This window comes from Typopeltis vanoorti, chromosome 4 (assembly GCF_054136105.1).
Source record: "Typopeltis vanoorti isolate ZY-2024b chromosome 4, IOZ_Tvanoo_1.0, whole genome shotgun sequence".
Lineage (NCBI taxonomy): Eukaryota > Metazoa > Arthropoda > Arachnida > Uropygi > Thelyphonidae > Typopeltis > Typopeltis vanoorti.
This window is the reverse complement of record NC_143552.1, coordinates 116,369,399-116,389,650: the sequence shown is the minus strand read 5'-3', so window position 1 is coordinate 116,389,650 and position 20,252 is coordinate 116,369,399. Positions and strand designations below refer to the sequence as shown.

The 20,252-nt window shown below is 35.7% G+C and overlaps 2 protein-coding genes across 2 annotated transcripts in view; both read left to right on the top strand.

Moving 5' to 3' along the window:
- Nucleotides 1–1,644, top strand: part of LOC150107629 (neprilysin-1-like) — a 221,563-nt gene extending 219,919 nt beyond the window's left edge. The window contains exon 8 of the mRNA XM_090392143.1: nucleotides 1,624–1,644. Within this exon, the coding sequence (XP_090248269.1) occupies nucleotides 1,624–1,644 (21 nt within the window). The remainder of the gene's footprint in view (nucleotides 1–1,623) is intronic.
- Nucleotides 1,645–8,746: 7,102 nt separating this feature from the next.
- The window catches only part of LOC150107628 (neprilysin-11-like), a 160,728-nt gene continuing 149,222 nt past the window's right edge, over nucleotides 8,747–20,252 (top strand). Inside the window, exons 1-3 of the mRNA XM_090392142.1 lie at nucleotides 8,747–8,765; nucleotides 8,877–8,934; nucleotides 13,210–13,356. Of these exons, the coding sequence (XP_090248268.1) occupies nucleotides 8,747–8,765; nucleotides 8,877–8,934; nucleotides 13,210–13,356 (224 nt within the window). The remainder of the gene's footprint in view (nucleotides 8,766–8,876; nucleotides 8,935–13,209; nucleotides 13,357–20,252) is intronic.

Here is a 20,252-nt window from a genome sequence, read left to right as displayed (position 1 = left end):
CCAATATTATTTGCCTCTCCATTTACAAACACTTTTCCTGTCTCCTCTACCCTACCCTAGTCTACTCACTTTCTTTTCTATATTACCTCTTACTTCCTCAGATCTTCTGTTCACCACTGCTATTACTCTCCCTTCCAGCAGCATTTTCCAGTTGATTCTCACCAAAACCAAAACAGTTCCATCCATCCCTCAAACTCATCCTACATCGTGAACTGTACTCCTTTTTCCTCACACTGCCAACATATTTCATGATCATTGCTCACCATCTCAACTCATTACTATCATACCTAGTCAACAAACTGAATATATTGTCTATGACATTGCTATCTTTTACTCTCTATTTTACTTTCCTTATCAACTTCCTGACACCTATGCTTACATGCTCCTTCTCAATCAAATAATTGCTCATACTACTACCAACTCTCTTGCTCACTTACTCATAATATGCAATGCATAAATCACTCTACTCATTCTCCTTCCTAGAAAATAAACCTTGTGCATTCTGGTATTAACCACACCTAAAATAATGGAATCTGTACAATGCTACTTTTGAATCATTTATTACCTCTTTCATGCAGCCATCTTTCATTCTATTCTTCTTCAACCTTTCATTCATATCCAAAATTCTGCTCATTTCACTCCATTTCACACATGCTTCATCACCTACCTCATCTTCACCAAACTTTCATATTCATAACTTATTTTTAATGATATTACAACATCAAATGTACAAAATTATAAAAAAGATGTTAATTAAGTTGCTTATATTTCACTGGATTTCAAGTCAGCATATATTCATCACCCACCGGAGCACAAAGCAACATGTTAAAGTTTCCATGCAACAATGAGTAAATGAAACAATTCAAATTGCAATGGACAAAATATCTGAAGTCCTAATGTTGGTGCCCTCTAATATTGTAAAAAAAGAAATATTACAGCTATTTAAGACTTGATCTTAGGATAACAGTCTCCAAAAGATTTTTGGCAAATTAATACTAAATGTCTACTAGATCTACTTTCACATGTTGCATTATTTTTTTGCTATTACTCATGCTTTGTCATTGGTCTTCCTTTCTTTTTCATATGCCAGTCCAATTCTGGATCATGGTTCTCTTCAAACTTTCCAACATCTTCAACACAATTCCAGACACACAGTTTGCTTACAATTAAAATCTTATTCCTTACTGAAACCCCATTGCCGGCCTGGTTGGCTGAGTGGTTAGTGTACATGCTCTCCAACAAAGAGGCTGCAGGTTTGAATCCCGCCATGGGCATGGATGTCTGAGATTGTCTTTAGGTGGGAGATGAATTTCATCACCCAGTGAGACCACCACCCCACTTATTGGAGGCCTGAAATGGGTTGAAAAAGAGCATGGCTTCCAGACTATGTAAATATATACAAGTAGTCCTCGACTTACGGCGGGTTCCATTCCAACGTCTCCGTCGTAAGTCGATTCTGACATTAGTTGAGGACTTTTTTAATTCTTGATTTGTTTGATATCATATTTTCATAAATTAGGTTTCTATTTAACTTAAAATGGTTAAAAATGTATAAACTTACATAAACATTTATAAATTATTTATTTGCACATATACAGTAAAACCCCTTTTTTACACTTTCAGGGTACAGGGAAAAAAGTGTAAATAGCAGGAAATGTAAAAAAACATTAAAAAAGGCTAAAAGATGACTTACTGCTAGTATGTGAGTCTACATACTAGATTACAAAATTTAATAACTGAAAATAAATGAATTTACAATTACTTACATTTATCTAATTTAAAAAAAATTTTAATTGTTGATCGTTTTTGCTTTTCGTTTTTTTTTTTTTTTGACATAGCGCCAGATTGCTTTACATTGAGTTCAATGCTTGACCTGTTTTTTACTATTGTGTTCAAAGTGGACATGGAGAGTCCAAGATCTTTTGATAAATGCACACGTATTCCGGCATGCCAATCTACATGTCGCAGAATTGCCATCTTTTCTTCTATCAAAATACATTTTCTGTCTTTTTTCTCAATGTTCCTAACATGGATAATCCACCACCACAACCTTAAAGCAACTTTCGCATGCTAAATTACGTAGCAGAAATTCTGCAATATCAATTCGTACTGTGATTCAAAAATCACAGTATCGCTCATCACTACATTACTGCTGCAAGGGTGCACGTCACCGTGATGGCAGAAATGAAACTACAGCCGAAAGCAACGCCATCTGAGAATAGAAACGCGCCGATATCTGCAGAAATCAATTCGAAAATCAGTATTGCCACCCCAGAAAAAAACCCAAATCACAGGAATAACGTCCACATCAAGTTGTTAATGGCAGGAAAACAATATATCATAAGAATAGGCTTAAGACAGGACCAACGGAAAATGACGTAAATGGCAGGAAAACGTAAATTGTGGGAACGTAAAAATGGGGTTTTACTGTACATATAAATACAAAAGTAAAGAAGAAAATTTTAAGAAAAAAATACATAACCACATATCAAAAATGATGCACTTACTTTAATTTGAAATTCCTTTAAATATTAGTTAACATAAACAAAAAACTTATTAACGGTGTCTTTAATTAAACAGGTGAGTAACCGTCACTCTTTTGGACGATATGGTTATTTCTCGCGATCGTGAGTATTTTTAATCAGAAAATTGGTTAATATTGTCTGTTGGGTTTTTTCTTCATATATTTTCCAATAACATCTGACTGCTTCTCGAATTTGCTTTTCCACTTTGGCAAAGCGATCAGTATCTTGATCCACATTTTCGAGTAGCTGAAGTCCTTGATTTAGTTTAGAAAATACTTCAGCTAATCCTTTTATAGTAAATTTTTTTAACAATTTCTCTTCTTCATCTTCCTCATTATTCCTTTCTTCTTCTACAACTTCTTTCGTTTTGGAAAATCAAGTCTTGATCAGTCAGATCAAGCAACAATAGAATTTTAAAAGGTATATGTTTTTCAAGACAGTAGGCACGTACTTCTGGAATAAAACAATTTAAGAACCAGTCTTCGAATAAAGCAATTGTCATCCAAGCCTCAGGAATACTCCTGTAGTAAATTGGCAACTTATTCTTGTCTTCATAGCAATGTTTTTCAAAGCTCTGGGGTTTTATGAATGGTAAATAAGAAATGGTTTTAATGTAAAACCTCATCATTTCCTCCAAGAAGAAGAAGAAGCGTAATCCTATATTTAAATGCCTTAAAACCAGGCACCGATGTAGCTTCTCTGTGAATGAAATCATCTATCCATATCGTTAAAAGCTTCTCCATTTCATGAATTGGCCCTTCTCTTTTTTTCATTAGAGTACATTTCATATTAACTGCCCCTTTAGCTGCCTCCATTATTCTTGATTTATCTTTTATAATTGTTGAAACAGTTCGATCATTTTTCTGAATGCGATCATTTTTCTTCTCATGCTATTTCACCGACTTTCTTTCCTTTGTCATATGCTTTAATGACCTTTATTTTAACATCTACACTTAGCTTTCCTCGCCTTCTTTTTTATGTTGGAATTATAAGTCTCTGATCAGACCACACTTGGACTATTGTTCTCAGATTTGGTCCCCAGGATTTGAAGGGGATAAATTAACTGTGGAAAGGATACAAAGACGGATGACAAAGATGGTTTCAGGACTGTACAAGGATAGTTATGAGGATTGGCTGAGGGAATGTGGACTGCAGAGTTTGGTGGATAGAAGAAGGAGAGGTGATATGATTGAGATTTTTAAACTGTTGAGAGGTGGTTACAGGGTTGACACTGGGGAGTTCTTTCGCTTGGTTGAACAGCAGGAAGGAGTGATGACAAGAGGCCATCCCTGGAAGTTACGAAAGGAAACTGTGAGCAAGAGGGTAAGGAGTGGTTTCTTTGCGTGGAGGGTGGTTGAACTATGGAATGCATTGCCTGATGGAGTGGTGGGAGCGAGAATGGTCAATGAGTTTAAAGAGTGGTATGATAGACTTTGTATTTCTTAGGGGGGCCTCCCCTCGATAAGTCTGGACAGACTTTATGTTCTTAGGATGGACCTTCCACAATGAGTCTTTTGACTCCATGGAGGCCTGAATAATAATAATAATAATAATAATAATAATTTTCATCAGTGGTATTACTTCTTTTACTGGACATGATAAGGTTACGACGAGATACAAAAATTGCATGAAGAGAACCGAACACTTCGACTGCTGATTAGCAACTAACTTGCCAAAGACTGTGAAGTAAGAAGTGGGTGAATCATAGCAGCGGCCATTGCAAATTGGTGATAGGCTTTGCTTGTTGACTAATTGCAGTGCGTATACAAAAGCAATGTGATATATGTATGGGCTGTATATGCTGGCAGCAAAATTAAATTAGAGAATTTTTAATAATAATTTTGGGCGTCGTAAGTGCAAATCGTCATAAGTCGAGGGCTACCTGTATATAATTGATATAAAAATAGAAAAAAAAATCCTTAGCCCACCCACAGTACTGTGGGTGGGCTAAGGATATAACAAACACTAAAAAATGCTATTTTAGTGTTTGTTGCACTTCCTTTCTTACTAGCTATCTTTCTAGATAGCTTGTGAGAAAGAAAGCAGTCTCTCTCTCTCTCTCACGCGCGTTTTAATTGGTCTTGCTTGCTTCCATACCTTTACTTATGGTCTTTTGCTCTGATTCTGTCATGGCCATCTTTGGGAGTAGTTGGAATACAATATACTAGAATATAACACAACTCTAAATCAACAATTAAAAAATTAAATAAATAAATAAACTATTAAACTTTAAGGGTACAGAAAAGGCAAAAACTATTTAGCAAGAAATTATAATGCTAGTCTAGATTATTCTTGGTTGCTGAACAATATGGGAATTTTTAAAGTGCTTTAAATTTCTAAAAATTACACACCCATAAGGTATATAAATAATAATTGTAGGCTCTTTATCTATTGCTGTAACCTAGAGTTCTGTAACTACTAGTTATTAAGTGCCTAGAAATCCTGAAATTATTGTTCATACTATTATATTAAACTCATGTCAATGGTAAAAATCCTTTGCCAAGATAGTAGACTAAGAATATTTATATTTATTATTTATTATAATAAGTCTTTGCTGGCCTGGTTGGCAAAGCAAGTTCAGATTCCATAGCCTAGATGTTTGTGAATATATTTAGGTGGGAAATTAATTTCATTGCTAATATGACACCGCCATCTCAGTTTTGGAAGACTGAAGTGACTTGATAAAATTCCATGTTTAATCTCTAGAGCAGTGTTTCTAGATTATTTCAAAATAAATAAATAAATAATATAAACAAAATGGATAAACATTTTAAAAAGTAATAAAAAACTATGCAATTCACAGCCCAAATGTACCTAATGCCCCAAAGGTTTATAACCTTTCATGGGTGTGCATTACATAAAAAAATATCATCATCATCAGATCCATGTAGAATCACGAAATTCATTGAGGGAGGGCCTCACTCTCAAATGAAATGCTTATCAAATTGCACATTAAACTCATTTACCATTTCCACACTGACCATATTCTTAGGAAATGTATTCTACCCACCCACCCATCACTCTCCAAGCAAGAAAACCTGTTCAATTCCCTATTCTCATTTACCTTTCAGGAATAGTTTCTTAAGCGCCAAAAAAACGAATCTTTTTTTTTTTTTCATTAATCCTTGATTATCCAACAAGTGTGCCAAAGCAGTTCAAGATAAAAATTCAGCATATCTCAAGTCAAAGCCCCAGCTTCACCATACCATTCACAGCCTACATCACAAATGCAGAGAACTTACTGTAGGTTAAATACAATCAAGTGTTTTGATCCTTTGCTTTGCTAAATCTATTGGACACAACCTTTTTTCCCCTTCTGTGTTTTAAACTTTCTCACACATTGATTCCATCATGCTAACATCACCCAAAGATAGGGTTGACCCCTTGTGATCAATCTTCTCCTCCAACTTTTGTATAGATTAGGGGTTCTCAACCTGTGGTACGTGGTAAAATTTTGGGGATATGCCGTGAGAGCTCAAAAGTCGCTAGATCTAGTAACAAAGTTGCTAAGTTGGCAACACTGATACTGATTCATTTCTGAAAACTGAGTGATGAAGCATGGTGCTGTAGTTCATGTCTATATGCGTTTGTTAAATTGTTTATGTCACTCTTTGTGTTTATCGATATACGTAATTTATGAATACAAAATTTAATGTGTATATACATATATTTTATTTTATTCCCATTGTTATACTATAACTATAGTTTTATCTATCTATACAAGGGATGCACCAGTTACATACACATTTCCAGGGGTTTGTGAAGCATAAAAGGTTGAGAACCACTGCTCTAAAATAATGGAGGATGTAAATATCCACCAACTTCTCTACTTGAAGGTCCATTGATATGGCTTCTACTACTCTAGATCTGTAACTGATCAATGTGATTCACTTCTGCACATATGCAATAGAAAGGTTTTGAGAGATCTGTGCTGTGCTGTGTGCTGTGAAACAGCACAGATCTCTCAAAATTGCATTATTTTTACTCATTTGACAAACCTTGAAGAGCTCAAATATTCCCAGGCTTTACATCTAGTTCCTTAATTGATCTCCATAACATTCATCACTGAGTAAAGACAATCTGGTCTTTACTCATTAATGTTAGTCAATATTCCATTCATAGTTTCAATGCTTCCAAAATGCAGTTCTGTTTTTTTTTTTTTTCTTGCAAAAAAAAAATCCTACTCACCTCCTCTTACTTTGATAATATCCACCTTGCCAGACAAGATTTGATTTCTCTACTTAAGCTGACATACTTCTAACTTTTCCTGAAACTCATTACATTTGTATATTCCTTAGCCTTCAAAAAACACAGTGTCCTTTTTCACTCAAGATATTGCTTTTCACTGGTCCACCTTCTAACTATACAAATCTCAAATTTGCCTGACCTTAGAATACCATTCTCATGTTTAGAGGAATACACCAAAAAATTCCCCAAAACTTCTTGGTATTGCCCAGAAAGTTCTGTAGCATATTCTGGTTAATCATCAGGTTAATCATCTTACTCTCTAACTACCATCTCACAGAGTGCCTGTTTCTGCTTTATGCCTTCTCTACCATGGGTACTAATCTGCTCAATCAGCATCCATACAAGTTGTGAGTGCCAAACATCCATGTACAGTTCAAACTGCCAACCCACTGAACCTACTTCTCCAGTTCCTCATCATTCCATCTACAATCTACCTTTCTTTTCTGGAACAGCCTTCCTCACAAACTATTTTTCAAGGATTACAGTCTTTAGCTGATAAGAAGAATATTAATAGATTATCTCTTATCATTTAATCCTCGCTCACACATTACTAATTAATTATAGGATCTGAACGTTCTTGCCTGTGGAAACAGTCCAGGAAAAGAAACGGAAGATAAAAGTCATGAGAATATTTTGGAATGAATATAAGAAATATACATCATATAAGATGCAAAATGTTTGGAGGCTGCTGAAAAAGATATAGAAGAAATAAATTATAGAAAACAAAAGAAATCAAAGAAAGACAATTAAGGTGATTTAAAATCTGAAGATAAGGATGTATATGAAATGCTAGAGCAATTATTGAAAAGTTATTACTTGAGGTAACTCTTGATGAAACCAAGCACAAAAATATCCAGAAAGAATATGCATCCATTTTACTACCATTCTGTGATTTTATGTGGTCATGATTGTGCTGTTGTAGCTCTTATGCATTTCCATTTCACAATGATATCACTTACAGTTGATCATGGCAGCTGAACTACAGCAGAAATTTCCTGAACTGAGTTGTTGAAAAGGTGTCATCCCATGATAGCACCACTTCAAAAATCACTGCGCTATTCAGTACAGTCCATTTTACTTTTAAATGTTGTTTTAGGAAGATTTCAAGACCATGTGCTTCCTTTTATGCTTGCATGAGCTATTTTTGTGTTGTATGTTATTAATTTTTTTGACCTCCATGGGGTCACAAGACATTTGGTTTCTTGAAAATGAGGGACTGGTAGAGACGATCCATAGGCCAGTGACAAACCTGTGGAATGCCGTATAATGATAGGCTGAAGATTTTTTGGATTACAAAGTTATGTTGATCAACAAAAATAAGGACCCATACATAAGTTGGTAAGTTATTTTATAGAATAGATGAAGAAACCTATCTTCATTTATCCTATAAAACTATGTCAAGTGAAGTCATATCCACCACTACAAAAGGTTTTCCAGATATTTTTAATCACATAACGGCATCTATTTTATAATCAGAATATATCAAATAGGATGTTGCTGTAGTCCAGGGAATGCAGAAAATACTGATTATGAAAGATTTAGGTAGAAAGTAACCCTTATGGGATATTTTTTTAACTATGGGAATGTAGATTGGAAGGAGATAGTGTATAGGAACAAAGAGAGTGAATTTGTTGATATTTTGAGGTATAACTATCTTATCCTTCATATGATGGAAGCAACTCAAGGTTTTAGTGGTTTAGTATAGGTTTGAATCCCACTGAGCATGGACACTTGTGAATGCCTTTAGGTGGGAGATGAATTTTATTGCCCAGTGTGAGATGGTTACCTTTCTTATTGGAGGCCTAAAGTATCTTCAAAAAGTTCCATGTTTGGTCTTTAGAGCATTTTCAGAGTATTTAACCCTTAGCCCACCCATGGTATTAATATTAAATAAGTTTACAATATTTTTGTGAATGGGAGTTCACATTAAAAAAAATGCTAACTTGAAAAGATGTTGCAAACACCGATGAATCATGATAGGATTAATAGTTGGTAAGTTGTAAGTCATTTAAATATGATACTACAACATTTAACATTTTCAAGGCAATTGGGAAGAAAATGAATCAATAATTAATGCTATTTTAATGTTTTTTTTTCTTCTAGATCCTCAGTCCATCCACAGTACTTGTGACTTTTTGGATGAATATGACTTATTTTCAGGGTACATCCATCCCCAAAACCAATAAATTTCAACTTCTCACCACTGGTGAAATCAGAAAAAAAAAAAAAAACTGTTACAGGTCTATTGAAAGCTCCACATGAGGAGAGACTGAAGTCTGTAGGTTTCAAACACTCAGTGATAAACAGAAAAGAGGGAATAGGATAGAAACATGTAAGTTATTAAAGGAGTTTTACAGGATTGACACAGAAGGCTTTTTTTTTTCAGTACATGGTAGGAAGGGAGAGAACAAGGAACTCACTCCTGGAAATTGTATAAGAGTGTGGTTAACAAGGGAGAGAGAGGGATTGAGGACCAGACTTTTTGCTTGCAGAATGGTGAATGGGTCGAATGGGTTTCCAAAGGCAGCTGTGAATATTGTTGGTGAATAAGATATAGGATAAGTATTAGAAGACCTGAATGAATTGTTTGAGGTAGCAAAAGAAAAGAGTGAGAGAGTTAGAATGATTAGTCTTTTGCCACGGTATGACAGTGAAATCTTTAAAAGGGGGGCCATAATTGCGAATGACTTTATGCGTGGGTTATATATGACAAGTGGTGTGGAATTTGTGGACATGTGGAGTGAGTTTGATGGGCAAAAGGATCTATATAAGATGGATGGCTTGCATTTGAATGGTTATGGTGTCAGAAGACTTGAGAAAGTGTTGCTGAATGTAGTGGATGTGCAAATTCAGGGAAACTAGATTTCTTAAGGGGGGGGGGGTAGATATACAGTCCTTAGGGAGGCAGTTGAATGTAAGAATGAATATAATAAGCCAGAGCAAATAAGGACAACAAATCAGAGTGGGATAGTTAATATAAGGCATCAAGGTAGGGTTGGAGCTAATGGGGGTCTTAAACTCATGTACACTAATACTAGGAGTATTAGGAACAAGAAGGAAGAGTTTTTGGCCATGGTTGCCACTTCTAGACCACAGGTTATTGGTATTAGTGAAACATGGCTGACTGTAGATGATATAGCTAGTGGGATTGAATGTGATGGGTATAGTGTGTTCAGGAATGACAGAGAGAATAAAATGGTGGGAGGAGTATTGTTGATGATAGCTGATAAGCTACAGCCAAGGAGAATAGAAGTTGAATTGCAGGATAGAGAATAGAGCACATTTGAGGCCATTTGGTGTGAGATTGTGGCTAGCAGAACTAAATATAAAATTGGGTGCTGCTATAGACCAGGTGATGGAAAAGATGGTGGTGACAGTATGCACAAGCAAATAGAAGAAATGAGTGGAAGGAGGGTGATTATTATGGGAGATTTCAACTATGGTCGCATTGATTGGAGTGAGGAGAGGACACATGGGAGGAAAGAATTGGATTTTATGCGGTTATTAAGGGATAACTATCTGCGACAGCATGTAATGGAAAATACTAGGGGTCAGAGAGTGCTTGACCTAGTAATTACATCTGAGGATTTGGCTGTAACAAATATGACCACATTGCCACCAATCGGTGAGAGTGATCATAGGGTCTTGACTTGGGAGGTGGCTAAAGGTGTAGAATTTTCAATTAAGACAGGGTACATGTGGAATTATCGGGCTGGAAAGTATGACAAGCTTAGGAGTTTGATCGGTTCAGTGCCATGGCATGTACAACTGCAAGGACTAGAAGTTGATAGTGCATGGGAGGTAGTTAAGAAGTGCTTGCATGAAGCAATGGCTGACTGTATACCTACAGTCCGAATAATAAATCAAGTAGGGGTTAAATGGATGAATAACACCATTAAGCTTGAGCTGCAAAAAAAGAAACAACTATGGAGGGAATTTAAGGAGAAAGGTGACCGGCAGGCACATGAACGGTATAAAGCACAAGCCAGAAGGGTAACGAGTGTGGTAAGAAAAGCAAAAAAGGATTACGAAAGAACATTGGCCATGCAGGCTAAAGAGAATCCTAAACAGTTTTTTAGATATGTAGCAAGTAAAAGGAAAAATGTACATGGCAGAATGATTTTAAAGAATGCCGATGGTAGGGAGGTAACTGAATCAGTTGAGATAGTTGAGTTACTGAGTGAGCACTTTGCAAGAATATATCATCCAGGTGGTGACATTGCAGAAATGAATAAACCAGTAGATTATACGGGAATTGTGGTGAATGAAGTGGAGGTGAGTAGTCTATTGCATAACCTCAATGTCAATACATCTGTGGGATCGTATAGTATACCAGCTCGTGCTGTACGAGAAGCAGCTAAAGAATTGTCAGTACCCTTGACCATTTTGTTTAATTTGAGTCTCGGGTCTGGGTTAGTCCCGAGATGGTGGAAAAAGGGGAAAATAGTTCCACTGCATAAAGGTGGTTCCAAGACTGCTGTTGTAAATTACCGACCGATTAGCATATCAGGAATCATTGTCAAGGTCTTAGAGAAATTAGTCAAGAAAAGAATACAGGATTGAAGAGATGAAAACGGGATACTCTATGGAGGACAACGTGGTTTTGTGAAGGGTAGATCATGCCTCAGTAACTTGCTCATGTTTTATAACACAGTGACGGCTGAACTGGATAGGGGTAATGGGTTTACAGTGATACTACTGGACCTTGCCAAGGCCTTTGATAGGATACCACATGGAACCCTAATCAGTAAACTGGAGCAGATGGCGATAGATATAGGGTTGGTGAGATGGATAGGAGGGTGGTTGAAGGAGAGATACCAGAAAGTGGTTTATTCAGGAGTGGAGTCTAAAAGACGTCTTGTGACTAGTGGAGTGCCACAGGGCTCTGTTCTTGGACCACTGCTTTTCAATTTGTTCATCAATGATATTGGAAAGGATTTGAGAGGAAGTGTTCACTTGTTTGCTGATGATGCAAAGTTGGGTAGAGCAATTGTGAGTGCACAGGATGTTAAAATTTTACAGGATGATTTGGATAGTTTGGAGAACTGGGCTAGGAAAAATGGATGTCAATTTAATGTGGCAAAGTGTAAGGTTATGCACTTTGGGGTGAAAAGAATAGCAGCAGTATATCGCATTGGTGTGAACCGTACTCCAAGAGATTGATGAGGCCAGGGATTTGGGAGTGTTGGTGGATAGGGAGTTGAAGTTTAGGGGGCACATTGCAAAAGTGACTAAAACAGCTCACCAAATCACTTGGCTTCTGAAAAATACTTTAACATGCAGAGACAAACAAGTTGTTGTTCCTCTGTATCGAGCCTTGATAAGACCCCATCTGGACTTCTGTGCCCAGTTATGGGCACCAGGATTTCTTCGTGATGGGGAGGAAGTGGAGAGGGTCCAGAGACGAGTGACCAAGATGATAGCAGGTCTATGGAATGAACCTTATGAGAATAGGTTGAAGATTTGTGGGTTGCAGAAATTGGACGATAGGCGAAGGAGGGGTGATATGATTGAGACATTCAAATTACTGAAGGGTTTTTATAAGATTGATCCAGAAGATATTTTTGAAAATATGACTGGTGGTGGGAGGACTAGGGGCCATGCATGGAAGCTGGGCAAGAGCGTGGTTGACAAGGGTGTTAGAGCTAGGTTTTGTACTTGGAGAGTGGTGAATGAGTGGAATAAGCTTCCAGAGTCTGTTGTGGGTGCTACGACCATGAATGAGTTCAAGGCAAGGTATGATAGATACTGTGTGAATGTTGAATAGTTGTTCTTGACATGATGTTAGGGCCTCCCTCGATGAGTCTGTCGACTCCTTGGAGTTTCCCGAACAATAATAATAATAATAAGTATGATAGGTGTTGTGTGAATAATGGTTAGTGGAGTCGTCTGCTCTGACAATGAATCTTTGTCTCTATGAAGATGTATAAGAAAATATTAATGATAATGCCTAGTTATTTGTTGGTGACAGGCCATTTAATATAACTCATAAAAGGAAGAAGAAGAAAAACAACATAAGTGTTTTTATTCGTGCTAACAAGAGTCTGACTTCATCACAAAGTTTCTGTCATCAATAAGAAACTATTTTAGCAAAATAATTACGAGTGCTACACTTACAATTTTATGTTTCACTTAAAAATGAACTTAAATGCCATCCTGATTCGCAGATTGGATAGCAGTCTCAGCCCAACAATCAGAGAGTTTGAATCACACTGTAGTATAAAGGTTTGTGAGGTGACAGATGATTTTTAACCATCGACATTATTATTGTGATTAAAAAAAAAAAGATTAATTTCCTGTCTTTTTTTGTGTGGGATTCACGTTAAAAAAACTACTAAATTTGAAAGCTGAACTATTTAGTTTTTTTTTCTAAATTAATTTAGAAAACTATATATATCTTTATTTATTTTGTGTGAAATATTTGTATTAATGGTAGTACAATATTATGTTCTGTTTCTCCCCAGTTAGACATTTCTAATGACAGCCTTTTGCAGAATATGATGAAATTGAGCAGATTCTTGGTATATAATGAATTTCAGAAACTCACACAACCAAAGGATGAACATTATGGAGATATTGAAAGGTAAATTTTATTATTATAACTAATACAAAAAAAATTTGCTAAAATTTGATTCAGAATCATCTAGGATCACTATAAAACTTTAATGAAGTATTTTAAAATTAATTTTAAATTGATATTAGTGCCATATCAAACTATCTGAAATAATGATAATACCAAGTTACTTGGTGGTAGAGGGTCATTGATTATCACCCATAAACAGAAGAAGAATGACAATATGTTTTTATCAGTGTGTAATAAACATTTTATAAAAATTTTTGTTTTTGAGATTCAATATTATCTTACATTATCATTGCTTAATAGTTCTTTTATCATGATGTCTTTTTGTAGATATTCTGCAGTTGTAGATATTCCCTGGTGTGCTGTGGGGGATGCTTAAGAGTTAAAGCTATATAACTGGAAGGAGGCTTCCACATAGCCTTTTAAGGAATGAAGAGAACCAACTGAGACTTCTGATCTAATGTCCAATAATCACCTTGTCGTGGTGTACCCTGTTAGGTATCTACCTGGATATTGAACAAATGAGGACGGGCTGGCAATTTGGGATTTAGCCAACCAAATTGTATTCTTACTGACTTAAACCACATTGCAAAATGATGGTACAACATGCTAGATGAGGTGTGTCTGGTTAAACAAAGCTCTCATTGTTTTTGTCAGGGAACCAGGGTGACAACACAAAGCCAGCTACTGGAACACATCCCAACGCAAAATCAACAGAGTTCAAGATTGGTACTATCAACACAAGAAGCATCAATGGAAAAGAAATGGAACTAGCAGAAGACATCGATAGGTACTAGATCGACATAAAGGCATGACTGAAACAAAGAGGATGTAAACAGGTGAGATCTTTCTAAGCAATAAATACAAAATGTTATATTCAGGAAATAACAGTCAGGGAAAAGGAGTAGCTGTAGTATTCAATTCTAAATATGAGGATAATCATCTTGAATGGCAGGCAATATTAAGTAGAGTGATGTGGGCAAATATGAAAATGGGGAACTGGACAATGAGTCTTATTTGTGCCTATGGTTGCACAGAGAGTTCTGCTAAGAAAGAAATTATGTAATTTTTCGAGGCATTAGAGAAAGCAGCTGACATAATGAATAAGGAAAAATTAGTCCTTGGAGATTTAAACAGCAGAGTGGGAAATGATTACTATACATATACAAATGTGCTGGGAAAATTTGTGTATTGGAGAAAAGATTGAAGTTAATAATAATGATAAGTACCTGCTGGATTTCATTTCAGGACATGCACTAGTTATTACTCACAACATGTTCCAACATAAAAATGTGCACAAATTCACATGGAGGAAGGATGCAAGAAATAAGAAAAGTCTTGTTGACTATGTTGTTGTTGATAGTGATGTTTTCACACTAGTTCAGGACACAAGTATATAGAGGATTTGAGATAGGAAGTGATCACTATTTAGTTTTGAGCAGGATAAAATTGAATTTAATATTGAAAAGAAGAGTGTGTGCAAAAAAGTTTTAAAATGATAAATATAAATTAAAGATACCAAGAAATTATATACTTGGTTTAATCCTTTATCCAAGTGTAAGCAAACAAAGTTTGTGCCTGAAGTGCCTATTCTCAGGACTGGGAATACTTACAACTCGTATATAGAAGCTAATGACAAATCACTGGCCTTAGTATCCCATAATGCAAACACATATCTTTTCGGACATATATAATGCTATGCATTATGGGATACTAAGGAAAGTGATGTGAAGTCATTAGCTTCTATATACGAGTTTCCCCAGTCCTGAAAATACTTCACCCGCAAACTTTGTTTGCTTACACTTGGATAAAGGATTAAACCAAGTATATAATTTCTTGGTATCTTTAATTTATAGTATAACCAAATGGAAAAATCTCCTTCAGCAGTTTTAAAATGAATCAAAGTTGAGCAGCTTTCAGAGGTTAACTGCAGACTTAAATACACCAACATTATTGAAGAAAAAAATGAAAGAGGTTAAACATAAGACCCAGACCATGGAGATTCAGTGGCAAACCTTGAAGAAAATATTGCTTGATTGAAGAGAACATTGCTTAAGGATAGAAAAATCAGAACTCCATGGTATATGACTTAGAAAGTAAGCAGTCAAGGAAAACAAGAAAGTATATTGAAAGTTCCTGGCAGGTAAGTGAGCTTCTGCTATTAGAGAATACAAAGAAAAATGTAAGAAATTAAAGCATATGTAAAACTATCTGAATAAAAGTCGTGGGAAGACTTTGATAAGAACATGGAAAATAAATATGAGGAAGGTGGCAACATATTCTGGAGGCTATTGAAAAAGCTTAGAAATAGAGAAAAGAGTGCTGTTAAAGAAACCACAGATGATAAAGGTGACATGAAAACTGAAGATAAAGATATTCTAGATGCCTGGAGTAATTACTTTGAAAGATTGCTAAATGAAACAAACAGTGTCAGTATTGTCATAGAAAACACTTGACATGAATGCAGTCAGTAATTCATATCTATATTTCAAGCAGAAAAAGTTATCAAAAATCCAAAATGTGGTAATGCAGCTGAAGTAGATAAAATTCATCATAAATGCTCAGATATAAGGCATAAAAATTTTACAGTGACTGCACTGCATAATTCAGAATGCCTGGTTAGAGGGTAGAATTAGAGATGATTGAAGTAAAGCTCTCTCTCTCATCGTACTCATCTATAAAAAGGGGAATAAAACTGAATGTGAGAATTACTGAGCATGTTCCTGGTAAGATTTATGCAAGCATACTTGTGAAATGGCTAAGAAAAATTGTGGAGGGGAATCTTGGTGAAGAACAAGCTGGATTCAGGCCAAATAGAAACTGTTAGGATCAAATTTGCACTTTTAGACAAATAGTTGAGAAATCTTGGAAATGTAACAAGCATTTGTATTTATTTTTTGTCGATCTGGAAAAGATATATGACAATGTGCCAAGAGGAAAGCTCTTCAAAACACTACAGTTATGGTGTATACGGACATTATATTGAGTAATACATACTATTTAAGCTGTAAGTATGCAGTTAGAATTGAAGGAGGTACAGAAAGATGGTTTGATGTTGAATCGTGTGTGACAAGGGTGCACATGATCTCCACTTTTATTCATTATCTGTATGGATCACATTATGAAGGAAAGTGATATTAAATCTGATGATAGAGTTAGCAATGTTAATCTCAGCTCTTTACTTTATGTAGGTGATGTTGCACTTCTAAATAAATCCAGTACAAGTCTTTAAGATTCCCTGACTAAATTGAATAACTCTTGTAATAAAAATATTATGAAAATCAGCAATAACAAGAAAATGAAAATAGACAGAAATATTGAAAACCTCAATGGTATTGGGATGGGTTTAACTAGTGATATACAACTGTTTGCAGATGCTGCAAAACTGGGGAGAGCAATGCAGAGTCAGGTGGATGTTATAGCCTTACGAGAGGATTTGAATAGATTGCATGAATGGGCAGGTAAGTGGAACTATCAGTTCAATGTTGCAAAGTGTAAGATTTTGAGATTTGGTAAGCAATGATGGGATATAAAGTATACACGTGGTGGCGAAACTTTAATGGAAGTAGAGGAGATGAGAGATCTAGGAATGATGGTGGAAAAGGACCTGAAATTCAGGGGCCACATTGCACAAGTTGTGAAGGTGTCACATCAGATAATGGCAATGATGCGGAGCATCCTGACATGAGAAATAGATAGGTTATGATGCCATTGTATAAGGCCTTGATCAGGCCTCATATAGATTATTGTGTACAGATTTGATCACCAGGTTTTCATGGTGACCAGGATATGTTGGAAAGGGCCAGAGAAGACTCACAAAGGTGGTTAGTGGTCTTTGGAATGTGGAGTACAAGGACAGATTGAGAGAATATAAGTTGCAGAGCCTTGTGAATAGGAGGAAGAGGCATAGAAGATATGATTGAGACATATAAGCTAGTCAGGGGTCATTATCAGGTTGATACAGAAGAGATTTTTCATAGAATGGGAGAAGGAAGGTAGAACAAGAGGCCATCGCTGGAAACTGTATAAGGAGGGGGTGTGAGCTGGATTAGCTCAGCATGGGATAGAGACAAGCCACAACAGCCTCTGGTCCAAGACACGGCTTCTACATAGATGTCATTATAAATTTGAATGCCTATTCAAAGAGAGTGCTGAGGCCTTACTGCAATGCCCTAACTTGAATCGAAATGATTGTATATCCTTATCAAAAATATGGGAAAGTTTAATCAGGATAACACATTAATTTTTTTTTAATTGAGACTTTTAATTCTTACATTATTATTATTATTCATGACACCTCCACCTTAACATTAGTCTAATGTTATTTATAAATTAAGATTATTATATGGAATTGTGAATTAATACCTATAATTTAATCATCACTCTGATGAAATTTTTCCTCTCTTTAATTCTTAGCAATTTAACATCATGTGGCTCGGCTCGTTCTACTTTTGAATGATCAATTGTTGGTATTCCACCTTGTTAAAAACTGTTCCTATGTAGCCACTGAAGATAGTCTGTTAGTTTCAGACTGAAATATTTGGCAAATATTAAAATTTTCTTGTGTTAACTTGTCTATAATTCCTAGTGAAAAATTATTTGATTTTATTGAAAAACTAAAAATTTGGATATGTCGAGATGAAAATGGTAATTTTGCGAACTTTCCCTTGAAATTGTTCTGGAAAATGAAAAAAATCACCATTTTTACCTGAAATTGTAATACATTTGCAACAATTGATTGATTCTCTTCATGGATATTTTTCCACGGGAGATATTGGCAAAGAGCAGAGGTGGATACTGGATCCATTGTTTTTTGATCTTAATTCTATAACTGATGATAATTTAATAAAAGATAATCTTATTGAAATGCGAGTCAGCACGTATTCAAATGGAATTTGAAACATTGCATTTAGAACAATTCTGGGGTACTCAGTTAGAACCATTTCCACAACTGGCGAAGGTAGCATTGCAGACACTTCTACCATTTGCTACCACATATCTTTGCGAAATGGTATTTTCATCTCTTTTGCACATAAAAACCCAAAATCACTTAAATGCAAGTGACATAGCCTTTCGAAAAAGGAACCCCACTTTCAAAATATTATTATGAAAAAGCAACAACAAATTAGTTATTTTGATTTTATGTTGATACATATATGTATATGTATTTTTCAAGAAATTATTTTGGAATAAATTTCTTTTCAAACAAATAAAAAATATTTTTCAAGGGGGGGGGGTGAGAATGTAAATTTAAGTTCACTGGGGTGCAGGCGAGTAAAAAGGTTAAGAACCACTGGTCAAACTATAGCGGATGGGATTGGATATTAGATTAGTGCATTGAATCGGAGACTGGCTATGTGATAAATATCAGCAAGTTGTGTATGGAGGAGTAATATCCCAGAAAAGGAAAGTCACTAGTGGTGTACCTCAGGGGTCTGTTTTAGGGCCATTACTGTTTAACTTGTATGTTAATGATATTGGCGCAGACTTGGATGGAGATATTCAGTTGTTTGCAGATGAGGCAAAGTTGGGATGAACTATGAAGAGCAGAGAAGATGTTGTGGCCTTACAAGATGAATAAATTGAGTGATTTATTGACAGGAATGGGGATGCAAGTTCAATGTTGCAAAATGTAAGTTTTAAAATTTGAGAAACAAAGATGGGATGTAGACTTTATGCTTGGTGGGGATATATTGTTGGAGGTGGAGGAAATAAGAGATCTTGGAGTGATAGTGGATAAGGATCTGAAATTTATCCTTTCTTTTAGTGTTGCACGGTGATCAGCATTCAGTTTAGAAATTATGGACTTTACAACGTGTTATGAAAAAACTCTTAATTTCCCGACATTTCGATCTTCATATTAAGATCATCATCTGTAGCATATACAAATATACAGGACACGCTGAGTTATATTACATACAGTAAGCTAGAGATACTGTATGTAATATAACTCAGCTTGTCCTGTATATTTGTATATGCTCCAGATGATGATGATGATGATCTTAATATGAAGATCGAAACATCGGGAAATTAAAAAAGTTTTTTTATAACATGGTTGTAAAGTCCATAATTTCTAAAATGAATCTGAAATTTAGGGGACACATTGCCAAAATTGTGAAGATAACACAAAGACTTTTGTGAATGATACAGAGGACACTGACTTGTAGAAGTAGGGAGATTCTTATTCCATTGTATAAGGCTTTGATTAGGCCACACATGGACTATTGTGCTCAGATTTGGTCATGTGGTTTTCCAAAGAACAAAGAGATGTTGGAAAGGGTCTAAAGACGACTGATTAAGGTAGTTTCTGACCTCTGGAATGTTAAATATGAGGAAAGATATAGAAGATATAGAACATATAAAGATATAGAAGATATAGAACATATAAAGATATAGAACATATAAAGATATAGAAGATGCAATTTCTAGAGTCTAGTGGATAGGAGGAAGAGGGGGAGATATGATAGATACCTACAAGTTAGTAAGGGGTTGTTATAGGATCAATGTTGGAGAGGTTCTACAAAAAACAGTAGGAGATCAGGGAAGAACCAGAGGTCATCCCTGGAAACTGTATAAAGACAGTGTGAACAGGGGAGTGGGAAGCAGGTTTTTTGCATGCAATGTTGTGAATGATTGAAATGCCTTGCCCAAGAGCGTGGTGTCTGCAGAGAATGTGAGTGTGTTTAAAACATGGTATGATGAGCTGTGTGTACGATAAATGGACCTCCTAGATGAGTCTTTGACTCCATGAGGTCTTGGGGTAATAATAATAACAACTGACATTCCAGAGTCGTGACATTGCCTTGGTCAATTGTCTCTAGACCCTCAGCATTTCCCACATTACAATGAAAATGAAATTAACATATCTGAGCACAGTAGTTCACATGTGCTCTGACCAA